This window comes from Pseudopodoces humilis, chromosome 19 (genome assembly GCF_049639895.1).
Source record: "Pseudopodoces humilis isolate 2021_Gansu_Grassland_sample_001 chromosome 19, ASM4963989v1, whole genome shotgun sequence".
Lineage (NCBI taxonomy): Eukaryota > Metazoa > Chordata > Aves > Passeriformes > Paridae > Pseudopodoces > Pseudopodoces humilis.
In genome coordinates, this window is record NC_142218.1 from 14,791,914 (window position 1) to 14,805,196 (window position 13,283).

At 41.3% G+C, this 13,283-nt stretch overlaps 1 protein-coding gene across 3 annotated transcripts in view; it reads left to right on the forward strand.

Annotated features, from left to right (window-relative positions):
* The window catches only part of PREX1 (phosphatidylinositol-3,4,5-trisphosphate dependent Rac exchange factor 1), a 138,222-nt gene that overhangs the window by 87,035 nt on the left and 37,904 nt on the right, over positions 1-13,283 (forward strand). For all 3 annotated transcript variants that reach the window (XM_088064409.1, XM_014254045.2, XM_088064410.1), the window contains 4 exons: positions 1,568-1,715; positions 5,762-5,862; positions 8,985-9,088; positions 9,770-9,819. In XM_088064409.1, coding sequence (XP_087920535.1) covers positions 1,568-1,715; positions 5,762-5,862; positions 8,985-9,088; positions 9,770-9,819 — 403 coding nt within the window. The remainder of the gene's footprint in view (positions 1-1,567; positions 1,716-5,761; positions 5,863-8,984; positions 9,089-9,769; positions 9,820-13,283) is intronic.

Consider the following 13,283-nt stretch of genomic DNA (forward strand, 5'->3'; position numbering starts at 1 on the left):
ACCAAAACAGCTTTTGCAAATGCTGTCGTCCTAAAGCAATTTGCAAATTTAAAGAGATGAGGGCCAAAAAATGCCAGTTTTGAGGATAGTTATAACAGAGACATGTGCTGTTTTCAGAGATCATCCCTCTGCCTGCAGCAGTTTTCAAGTTAGCATGAACTATGTACTTGGGAACTTGTACAGAGTGAACATGAAATGTTCTTTATATTCAGTTATCAGTCATTCTTTAAGTCATGCAGTATTTATTTAATTTACTGGGTAATATGATTGTCAAAGACTATTTTTAGTTTAAATGTATTATTAAATAGGCTGATTAATAAAGGATGAGAAAATAATATGCCTGCCCAATTTTGATTTATTCACAAAAGTGAAATTGATTTCAGCAGTTTTGTATTTTCGGCTTCAAGTAATAGAACATTCAAAAAGTCTCCTGCTCTTCCAAGCATTTAAATACCTTCAACAAGTCTTATGCTTGAAGCTTTTTCAGGTTCACAAGTGAAATTGCCAGAGGAAATCAGTTTCAGAACAGTTTCAGAAGGCTGAGAACCACAGAATCATAGAATGGTTTGGACTGGAAGTGACCTTAAAGGCCATTTAAGGCCATGGGCAGGGACACATTCCTCTATCCAAGATTGCTCCAAGCCCCGTCCAGCCTGGCCTTGGACACTTTCAGGGCTGGGGCAGCCACAGCTGCTCTGGGCACCCTGTGCCAGGGCCTGCCTACCCTCAGAGGGAACAATTCCTGCCCAATATCCCATCCAGCCCTGCCCTCTGGCACTGGGAGCCATTCCCTGTGTCCTGTCCCTCTATCCCTTGTCCCCGGTCTCTCTCCAGCTCTCCTGGACCCCATTTAGGCCCTGCAAGGGGCTCTGAGCTCCCCCTGGAGCCTTTTCTTCTCTGGTGAGCACCCCCAGCTCTCTGAGCCTGGCTCCAGAGCAGAGGGGCTCTAGCCCTGGAGCAGCTCCAGGGTCTTCTCTGGACTGGCTCCAGAAGCTCCATGTCCTTCTCATACTGAGGGCCTCAGACTGAACACAGCACTCCAGGTGGGGCCCCACAAAAGCAGAGCAGAGGGGCAGAAGAATCCCCCTCCCCTGCTGCCCACACTGGGGCATCAGGCAGCCCACGGGGGTGTCCTGTGTGGCAGAGCATGTGGTTGGGTCATGTCGAGCTTTTTATCCACCTGCACCCGTGTTTCTCTCCAGGGATGCTCTCAATCCATTCTCCCAGGCTGTATTCGTGCTTGGGGTTGCCCTGTCCAGTGTTCATCTTGCTTTGGACTTTCTTCATGTTCTGTAAACCATTCTGTTTAGTGTGATATGATATAACCAAAAATTTAAAGCTACTTTTTAAAATGGAGAAGAAAAGCTGCAGCTCAGTGGTGTTAAACTTACCAATGATAGTTTTATACTCAGATTTTTAAAATTACCTAATTTCCCCCTTAAATGGAAAATAAGTCAATCAATTTTTGTGTTTCTACCATTTTTGCTGTTTGGCCTCAGCTTTTGACTTTGAGCGAACATTTTATTTGATGTTAAAGATCTGAAGGAGTTTCTGCTTTATATTCCAGGTTTGAAGCTGGGAATGGAAAGGGATGCATATGTCATGATTGCAGAGAAAGGAGAGAAGCTGTACCAAATGATGACGAGCAAGAAAGTGAACCTTATCAAAGACAGGAGAAGAAAATTAAGTACTGTTCCCAAGTGCTTTCTTGGCAAGTAAGTGGCATTTGAATTCAAAAGGTCTTTCACACCAATTAATGGACTCTAGAATTTCAGGGGATGGCATTGTGACACAGATCAGATGTTCTTTGATGCAGCTTAATTAAAAAGGCCATAAACCCCATTACAGTAGTGGTTTATTAAAAATAATAATTTTGTTTCACATCATACACGGGCTGAATATTGTGACTGCTTACTCTGTTTTACAGGAAGTCATAACAGCTGCTTCAGATCAGCAAAAGGAGTAAGAAAACTACCTTAAACTCCCGCAAGCTCAGGGTTGTTGGCCTAACCTGTACTCTTTTGTATACAAGCAAATGCTTTCCAGGTGATTCTTAAATCCAGCAGAACTGCCCAGGCCTCAGGACTGTATTTAGAAGTTTCCTGTTTATCAGTGTAACAGGCACAAATGACATTTTGTGCATCATGTGACCTGATAGATTTGTTAGAAGTATAGGACTTCATTGGCTGGGAAAAAACTCTTTGATTCAGCTGGATATTACAAAATAATGACAAGCTAATTCTGAAGGGTGACGCATGAGGCAGCAGAAGAGATTCTGTGGGCGTCTCGGGTGATTGGCAGTGGCAGCATGGGGCTGCTGTGGGGCCGTGTCCTGTGCGGCACAGCACTCAGTTCCTGACCTAAGAAGACTTTTCCACCTCAGCTGTTACTGACTGAAATGATCAGCTGTGGGAAGAAGAAAAGTTCTGAGGCAGATATTCATTCATTTCCCTTCCATCTCTGGTCTCTGTAACAGCAGTTTGCAGCAGCATTGCTGGGCACAGGGGTGGAAATGTCTTTCTGCCTGACAGAAGGCAGGCTGGTAGCACAGGTTGGTGATACTTCTGCTAGGAAAAAATAATAAATCTTGATATTGGAGAAGCAGTAGCTTTTTTCTTCTTCATACACATCCTCCCCCTCTCTCTCCCCCCGGCTGATCTTGTTGGATTAAAACTGAAACCTGTTAGATCTGATTATGGCAGTTCCTATTTTCCATGCCAAAGAAGTACCAGGTCAGAAACCTAGCGTTCTTCCAGTGCTGTTATGGATTAGTCTGTTGTGGGTTCCCTGATGCTATGCTTACTTTCAAGTCTTAGCCAGGACTTCTGCTACTGCTTTTCCTTTTAAAGTGTCTCTTTTCTTACAGCCCTTAGTTTGCTTGACAGCCACCTGACACTCTGTTACTGAGGACTTGACCTACCTTTGCTAATGGCTAACTGAGCCCAGACTGAGATACCTACAGGTATCCTGATCTCTGAAAAAAGGATTATTTCTCCTAATGTTCTAGCTGTTCCCACAGCAAGTAACTCTGCTGATATCTTTTTTGCATTCACTTGTTGGTATAGTCTTGGGAAACTCAGCTGAGTGCAACTCAGTCAGTACATTCCAGTCATGACTGTCAGATTTTGTATCATACCCAGGGATTTCCCTGAACAATGCATATTGGCTGTGACCTGTTTATTTTTGCAGATACTTCTGCCTAAGGGAGTCACTGATAACTGTGCTGAGATGTATTTAGTGGTTTTTTTGTTATGTGCAGCTGAGAGCAGCCCCAAGGCCACAAAAAGATAATTTTTCTCTTAGTGTGTGGGTATCAGATAGCATCTCATAATTCAAGAGATCATTTGGAGGGGGGAGGAGAAACAGCATGATCTAATCCTAATATTTTCACAGATATCATATGCACTTTTTTATAAAGCTGTTTATTGAACTTAACTTCAGGAACTGACTGGCTTGAGTGGAAATCTATTTTCCTGGTCACTCTTCGTGGCATTTAGGCAAGTAACTGGTGATACAGTTGGAATGATGTGTGTTGGTGTCACTGTGTGTAAATGATATGCTGGCTGTGTTTCTTTTCAGCACTGCAAAATCTTGAGTGTGTAAGAGAACATCTGGTATCCTCAGGAGATTTCAACCATATCTGATCAGATTATACAGTCCTGGATGGGTTGGATTTTCCTGTGTATTTCTTGTGTAGAAACACAGTTGTTCCAAGTCCTTTCATTTCCAAGGTGTAGCTGGGAGATGGTGTCCTGACCTGGATGTCAGATTTTAGAACTGAGCATGGCAGCCCTGGGAAGTGAGGATTCTCTCAATTATCCTGGAGAACTGATTCAGAGAAGACGAGGAAACAAATCAAGCTTTCCCATCCACTCTTTGAGTTGACGACTTTGTAGAAACAGTCTAGTGTATTCCTTAAGAACCTATTGGAATATTTTTGGATCATGCACTTTTCACGGCTTATAAAACCTTCAAATCAAATGATTACCCATTTTGCTTCTGAATCAAATGTCATAGAAATGTTAAAGCAGCTCTTAAGAAAGCCATCCCATGATTGGGAAGCTTCAGAGCTGTGAGGGTAGCATTCAGTTATTTTCCCATTTTGGCTCACCATATCAACCTTACATTTAGAATCCACATAAACTCCAGAGACAGTTCCAAATAAAAGAAGCAGGAAGGGTAACAGGGTAGGTACCACTGGGGTTTTGGGCAGCCGTTTAAGTGCTGTAAAGTGCCACAGACCCATTGCTCTTGATGAGGAACTCCAGAGCAAGGGGTGCTTTGTGTGGGGGCAGTCCCTGGCAGCAGCTCCCTGGCGGGGCTCTGCACAGTGGCCCTGCCTTGTGTCCTCAGTAGAGAGGGTGGAGGATCATTCCTACTTTGCCTCCCTCTGCAGTTTATATTCTGTTTCAGCTTTTAAATACTTACAGAAACTGTTCAGAATAACTGAGAAAATAACTTTCCTTAGGAGATAGACTGACTCATCACTAATATGACTTTAGGGGCTTCACCAAACTACTGGTTTCCATGGAATTCTCCTGGTGTAGTTGAATAGATTCTGCTGCTTTTTCTGCACTATGACAGCTACCAAGTAGCCTGTAAGCAAACCAGAATTTTCAGTCCTGAAGTTGTTTTGTTATTCTAAAGGCAAATTGCAAATAATTCCTACAGCTTAGATCAGTCGGTGCTGATAAATAAAAAGAAACTGAAAATATTTTAGTTAAAGCCCACAGGTGGAGACACGGCTACTGGCTTTGTTAAGCAGCAACCTTCTGCACATTGGCAAGTACCCGTTTTATTGAACTCACATTTCCCATAAGTTGCTCTACTTTCACATATTCCTTTTGTTCTTCTCCATGACTGTAACACATTTCTAGCATAATTGCTAATTAACCTGGCAAACAGCTCAGTCCCCTGGGGCTCTGGCAGAGCTGGATTCATCCAGTTTGCTGTGATAGCTGCTCTTCGTATTTCCTGTTTCTAATGAATAGCATCCTACATATCTATTCCTTTTTTAGCTTTTGTTCTGCCCATGTGTGCAGCTCTGACCCTCAACAGAGAGGTTCTGTTTCATGCTGCATGAGCAGCAGATGAGACTTAGCACCTTCTGTGTATAAATTAGAAGCATGATGTATGTAATCTGCCAGGCACCACCTCCAGAAAATGACCTTAAATTAACCTGTCAGTAGGACTCATGCTATCTGTTACTGCTGTGTGCTTGAATTCAGTAGGTTGATTCTTCTGCTCTGAGTCCTACTGCGATTCCATTAAAGCCAATCCAGTTACACCATGGGACTGGGGACAGAAATCAGAGCCAGTGCAGGAGAATGAGCATGTGTAATTAAGGCAAATCATGAACGCTACTTGGATAGGTAACTTGGGAAGAAGTAGCTGGGAAGGGAGGATGCCTGACTGTTGAACTTGATTTAAGGTCCTCAGTTAATCTTGCTCACTAATCTTTTTCCCCATGGGTGTCTGTATTGCTCCATAAAATAAGGGTTTACATCATTCTTATAGATGCAGCCAGGTCATCTTTTCTTTTGTGTGCACACTGTGAGCTAAGGGCAGAGATGGGAAGAGCCTAAATCTTCTGCAGGGCATTTCCTCCAGGAGTGTAGGAAATGAAGCCACTGGGTAGAGGTACCATTGCTTCCAACAGTTTTCACACTTGCTTCAAAGAGAGTCTCCTGTGGTTGGCACTTGGAGGCAAGTGCCTGCTGCCACTCAGAGCTCATTGTGTGTGTTCTGCTCCCCTTTGCAGCGAGTTTGTGTCGTGGCTTACTGAGATTGGAGAGATCAGCAAACCAGAGGAGGGGGTCAACCTGGGACAGGCACTGTTGGAAAATGGAATCATTCATCATGGTGAGTGTGCCATGCCATAAAAAGATATCAGATTTCAGTAGTGCCCTGGAAGTGAGCATGAAAGACTTACTGAAGCTGTTCACATGATGTTCAAATCCTTTCTGCTGCCATACCCATCAAATGCCAAAACGTTTAGTGATTTTTGGGATTAATGAGTGGGCAAATTTACACCGTGAAAGGAGAACTTGTTTGGTATCCAGAAAGTGTTTGTGTCTGCAGTTGCTTGATTTCTCTGCAACCTCTTAGTTGGGGACTATATGAGGTATATTCCTTTGCTCTATGCGTGTTTGAAAATGTGTTGCAGTCCATAATTACAGCTTTGCACATGAGACATCAGCAATCCAGAGGAGTGGAGCAGTGCTCTTTTAGACCAGGGACAGGTGATGGGTCATTCAAATGACTCTGTCACAAAATAAAGAGATAATGGGGGCTTTGTGGTGTTTCCAGCTCATTTAGCAAGAATGTCTTTCTTTGAAATAGTGAGGGACTGTATTTCTTCATTTCACCCAGCTCATGACCTTGAAGTGTTGTGATGAGGGGTGTTCTAGAAGCACAGGACCATGCGTACAAAAGTGCTCATGACTGAAGTATGTTTGTTTGAAAATTTTCTGTGCAACCTGCATTTCTACTAAAAGGTCTTTTTCCAGATTACACTATTTAAATTCAGGTTTCTCCTGCTGTTTCCTACTGTTTCCATATTACATTATGCAGACAGAGCAACACAGTCCTACTCTAATTAAACAGCAAATATCCCAATTTCAGCATTCAGGTGAGTTTAGCTTCAAAATGCACATCAAAGAAATACTATAGATGAGTCTTAACTCACCACTGGTCTACATTTTCATACAGTCTCTTCAAAATCAGTTGAAGTAAAGGAACCATTTATAAGGGAGCCATTTATAAGACTAGCTGTATTAGGCTAGTCTTACTTTAATCTCTTGGTTACCTAGCACCACAAACTTGTCTTTCAGGTGCCAGTAACATCCTAAAGAAATTATGTATATTAGCTTCTTTTAATTAGCACATGGAGAAATCTGTTGTAAGCAGTCCCTTAGTCCTTCACGCACATACACTTCTATCTTCACATACAAAGATGTGCTTTCATAGGCATAGGCAGACCTTGAAGAGTTTGAGCATGAGCTCAAAAGCACTAACACTTGGTTTTGGAGAACTGAAGCACTCTGGCTCCAGTGTGGAGGGATCCCTCTTTAAATGAGGAATGCTCTTTGGCACTCACACCCTCACTGGCCTGCATTCAGAGTGTGCACATGTGCTGCTGGTGCAGAAAGGTCTCCTGAGACTTACTTCATGTGACTGTTTACTTTGCCATAAGTTCATACTTTGACACTTTCATAATTTTTTTTTTTCTCTTAATACAAATTTACACTTCGAAAGTTGTGCTGTTAGATCTACTGCTCTCCTTATTCAAATGCCCTCAGTAAGATGCATCTGGTTTGGTTTTAGCCTGACCTCAGAGTTCCTGATGTTCATGTCTCCAGTGAAAGTTACTGTTAAACATTGGAAGGTATTTGTAATGAAAATCACAAAAGTATCCTGTTATGTCTCCTAATGTAGCAAGCAAGACCCTATATACACCATAATGAGGCCCTTAACCCCATTCTGCATTAGGCAATTCTATTTTATGTTTTGTTTTCTCTTGGCATAACATCATTGCTCTTCTAGCCTGCCTGAGAAGCAGGGCCATAGAAAATTGATAAATGCTAAGCACTGTGTGTTTTATCCTGAAATTTCCTCCTTATCTTCTTTAGTTCTGGCTGTTTTATTTGGGACTGCTATGGGGAAGTTCTGGTATCTGTCACAGGGCACAGAATTGATCAGAACCTGATCTGTGTGCCAGACACACAAGACACTTTCTGGTAACTCAGTTCTCAATTTGATTTAGAAATACAGAATCAGTTTGATTTAGAAATTCATAAATCCAGAGCCTGCAGACACTTGAAGGAGTCAATAACTTGCACATCTTAGAGATTTAACTGTAGACAAAAGGGGATACATTGAATCCTGCAAATTTTTTTGATCCTGTGAAATTACGAGAAAATATAATCAAAAGTAGGAATCTGAATTATAGACCAGGATATCCTATGTAGTGAGGGAAGGTCTTAAGAATTTCTGGTGTCTGCCCTCTAAACAATTATCCCACCCACTCTGCAAGGGACAGACTAAATCTCAGACTGTGTCCTGGTACTTTGGAGTCTGCCTAACCCAGGAGATTGTCTTCAGTCATCCAGAGGAGTCAGTTTTCTCAGGTTAATCAGATCTAGATTAAGATGCATCTTAAATAGTGTAAATCCATATTTTCTCTCAGTTCATCATATGGTGCATCCAAAGGATTCAGGAGTGCTCCGACACTGAGATTTGGCACGTTTATACTTAAAATTGCCCCTTATTTACTACTCAGTGAAACAAATAACTTCTACTAGTTACTAAATTACCATCTTCAGGATGAGGGTTTCCCCCCTCCACCTTCTGTGGAAATAGTTTGCCTTAGAATAGAGACTGCTTAAACCTACATGTAATTGGATGTAGACTTCAACCATCTTCCAGTCTGATGCATTGGATAAATCTGAATCTGGGTATGTTTTTTAATTATTTTCTGATTTTGGCCATTGCTTCTTTTGAAGTGGCTCCTGATCACATTGAAACATCTTTTGTGTCCTCACCTCTGAAGCCTATCAGCAGATAGCATTACCCGCTAAGACTTTAACTGCTCTACTCTGGAATGGCTTTTTTGGGTAAAAAAAAACTAGTCTAATTTTTAGAAGGAACTCATTAGTAACTACAAGAACCATGACTGAAGAATACCTTGGACAGCTGTAGTTTCTGCCACCAGTGTGCTTCTGCTTTTGGAGCTGCAGAGTTTTGGGCAACTGCAAAAATGACTGTAAGTGCTGTGTTAACTATTGGGGGAATTTGCAACACTATGTTCAAAACTCATCAAGAAAGGTCAGATGTTCCCAGTTCCCTTCACTAGGACTGTTTCCAAAGCCTTACATAAACTGAATCTGATGTAAAATTAAAAAAATTTCAATTTTTACCAACTGGCCTATGAAGAACATGGTGAGGACAAAATGACAACTTTAATTATCATGCTGATACTTTAGTTTCAGATAAGCACCAGTTTAAGAATGAACAGGTGATGTACAGATTTCGCTATGATGATGGAACATACAAGCCAAGAAGTGAATTGGAAGACATCGTGTCCAAGGTTTGTATTATCGTTCTTAGTTGGAACTTTGTGATTTGCATCAAGAATTTTGCTCTCCCTCTGAATGTCAGTGACCTGTTGTGTGGGAGATTGCCATTGATCCGTGTTGTACTGGGCTGTCCATCCCAATGCCACAGGAGACATTCACATTAGGGAGAGGAAGCAGAGTTTAGCAATGAACAGCAATACTGTTGTGACTGCATCCAAGACTGCTGATTGCAATCCCAACAGAGTAACAAAAGGTCTTAAAAGAGGAGGTGGTAACATGTCTGCTTCAAATCTGGGCATGATGGTTCAGGGGGACAGAAGAGATAAATATTTAACTGTTCCTAATAATTGTCTGTCAAATGAATTCTGTTGATCCTATATATGTCCACATACCTTTTAATAAATTTAATTTTTTTTCTTATGGACATTGGTTAATGGGACAATTGTGAGGAAGAATTAATGGAGAAGGTGTCAGAGGTAATTAGAGGTAAAAACATATTTCATGCTGTTGAAAGCCAGGAAAGAAGAATGTTTTACAGAGAGGCTAAAGGAACTGTTTTGAGTATCAGTATTAATCAATAGAAAATTCCAGCTGAGTAGAGACATCAGTGTCCAGGTTTTATTAGCATTAGCTAGTCAGTGTTTCTTTGGAAAGGAAGAAGCTGCTAACACTCTGCATCTTCTGTTCTTCAGGGGGTGAGGCTGTACTGCCGACTGCACTGCCTGTATACTCCCGTGGTAAAGTAAGTTCCTCTTCGTGATCACCTTGTGTTTATTATCTGGCTTTGTTAAAAGGATGATGTTACTATTGAAATCTTGTTTCTTACTATAAACAATAATTTTCTAAATTTTCTTGGCTCTCTTAATGCCCTTGCATCTCCACGGCTTAGATCTGTAGTTGCAGTGCTGCTGCTGGAGGATATTGGCACTGGGGATTCACGGGGAGTGAGCAGCTGGGTATGGTTACTGTGACTCTGATTCGGGGCAGATCATGTGGTGGGGATTGTAGTTGCTGTATTATTTGGGTTATAGAAAATGTCAATAGATGCTGAAGTGATGTAAACGGATATTCCAGTGTGGTGCTAGGATTCTGTCATTCAGAGCACCCTAAACAAACAAAAGCCAGTCTGAAGTAGAATAAAAGCTGGAGCTGTCATTTGAGGAAACCCTGGAAGTTTTGTGTGGAATCTTAAGAACTTTGCTCTGTATAAATAAGTACTGAAGAACTGAGATAGTCTGCAAATGCTAGGTAACTCTCTTCCCAGAGCCCAGGAGACGATTTTCAGATATTATTACCTTACTGTGGCATCAGATGAACATTTCTGACCTATAATGGAAACCACCTTGAACTCTGTTCTGATTAGGTATTTATAATGGAAGATTAGGCATTTTCACTTAGGAGAACTTATTTTTTTACAAATAAAAAACTGATGAGAAAGAAAAACCACTAGTGGAGATGGCTGGATTCATGAATTCAACAAAACTGACCTCTTATCCATGAGTTGTACAACTGAATTTTCACTGAGAGATGCCACTGTCATGCTAAAAGGAGCTGCAATGACAGTTACAGTTCATAAATCATAAATTTGCATCATTAGAACTCTGGGCTTTTCTCCCAGAATAACTGTTCTACAGTGGCAGATTTCACTTTGCCCAAAAGGTGTGGAAAGAGCAGGAAAGCATGGTGCTGCCAGTGGCAGACAAAATGGTTCTGTAGATGTGTGTGTATTTGCACATAGACATTTCACCCCTGAAGATGGTAATTCATATGCAGAGTAGAAATGATGGGACATGAAGTTCAAAAAATGTACCTGACCTCATGGTACCCACAAACTGAAGTGGATCTACTCTAATGCTTTATAATAATTAATCTAATGCTTTTATAATAATTAAGGAAATCAACAAGGACAAAATAACTCCCACAGGCCCATCTTGTGGTGTGGTGTTTTGTCAATGTGCTATTTTTGTAATAGCTTCCCAGCTGGAGAATCTTCTCATATCAGGATTGATCCTTGCTAGTGACATCGTCAACACAAGCTCTGTATAATCAATGAAAGGTACCAAACTCTCAGAAGTTTTAGAATCCTTCTGAATGGACTTAATTCTCAGTATGTTTAGGCTCTTCTTCCTGCCATTTTCTTTCTTACTCATTCTTCCTTTGATAGCCATGTTAGAAAACTTAATCTCTCAGGCTGTCATTGTTCTGTGTCTTCTTATCATGACTTTTTGCCTCTGCTAAGCCTTACCTTAGCCTAAGGACGCTAGCTTTTGCTAAGTTAGTTGTGCAAAAGCCCATTGCTTTGTGCCGTGTCTTTGGATCACTGCTTTATCTGGCATCTTAGGACTGCTGATCCCTTCACTCATGCTGTCTTTTCAGTTACAATCTTCCTTCTAGAAAATTGGCAAAGCTGCTTGGAGTAGCAGGTACATGTGCCACAGGGATCTGGAGGAATTACTTATGCAAAATGGTTTTGTTGACAACCTTGAGATACAATTCTACTTAGTTTTATTCCCTGGAAACCTTGGAGTTTCCAGTAGTCTTTGCCTTTGTATTTTTCCTCAAGTGAAAACTGACATGCTAGTACTTTGACAGCAAGATGATATACAGCACTGGAAACAAATCATGCTACTTTGGGGATTGAAGTATAAAATGTAAAACATTTTGAAAATTATGAATGTGTCTCTGATGTACCTCTGGGAAGTTGTGAGGTGAGAGAACTTGTTCCCACTTAGGTATGTGGTGGACAATGTGTCAGTGCATCACTGGACTAGGCCCTGTGAAGAATATTCTATTCTTCCAGTTTCTGTGAGGTAGCAAGGTTCTGCCAAAATTTCAGTGGTTCCCACCCCTGTATTTGACTATTCACCTGAAATTCGTGGTTCTGGATAACATTCTGTGTTTCATGTTCTGCTCCTGTTCAGAGCAGATTGAAGTGGGGAGAAAAGAGAGTTAAACTAACATTGATCCTGACCAGCACTGACCTGCAAGCAGGGAAAGACTGGGCCTTGGACCAGGATTGATGGCAACTTATTCAAAAGTGTCAGCATCTCTAGGAAAGTTTTGGGAATTCTCATCTGGAACCCCCTACTCATTAGTGTTCAATATTTTAATGTTTTCCTTTATTGTGCTGACATTTCAAAAGCACACCTTCCCAAGAAAAGTGTGTGAGAGGGAAAAAGTGCCCAGAAAACTCCTACAGATTTTTGCTGGGTTTAGCACATTACTGGAAGACAAGTTGAAAACTATGTGTAAGCACTACGAGGAAGGCTTTTTTTGTGAGGACACATATTTCTGGAAATGCTGTCATGTTTTGTTGGGTTTTTTTCCAAGTCCCACTTCTCTTTCTAATTTCTCACACCCTGCATTCTGCAAACACAGAGACATTTCTGCTGCATTTATTTACAAAAGCCAGTCAAAATATATTTGTATCTGTGGATGATTAGTAAAAGGAACAAGGTTGTGTAGGATGGGTTTTAGATGGTGTTTGGATATTAGATTTTTAGGGACAAAGGCAGTATCAGACAGTGTGGTGCTAATGAAAGAGGCTGATTTGACAGAACTGAAAAATAAAGTTTTGCCTTGACCTGCCTCATGGATCCATCCAGACTGTGAAACAGCCCCAGAGGCTGTGCTTCCTTCTGCAGTCATGCCAGTGGAGCTCAAGCTTCAAATGCAAGGACCACCCCCAAGTGTGAGAGAGGAATTAGTTCTTCATAGCCCATTCAGCATTTGGCCTCTCTGCTGGGACTCTCAATGAGAAGGAGCAAATTAATGCAAATTAATTGTGGTAATGGCTTTTGTGATGTGGAACTAGGAACTGGATCAACACCGTGAAACTTATTTCACATGGGCCAATAAACAGCCTTAAAATGGCTTTTATGCTCTTCCAAACTGCATTAAATCCAGTGACCTTGAAGGTGAAAGGTGTTAGAGCTCAATGTCCTGAGCCACATAGTCTTCTCATATTTATATCAAAATTCTTTAGAAATATTTCACTAAAGGCTAAAACCATCAACTATCTCCATGGCTTTGAGAAGAGAAATGGAAGAAAACTGCAAAAAGTGTCAAGTTACTATAAGGTTCCTTTTCCTTCTTGCAGGAACAGTGCTGCTCTCTGCAAGGCCTGGGTGTGAGCTGGTGCCAGTTGTGTTATAAGAACTAAACACATCCCTTCCTATTTACAGTGGCTGAAATGATCTAATTCCA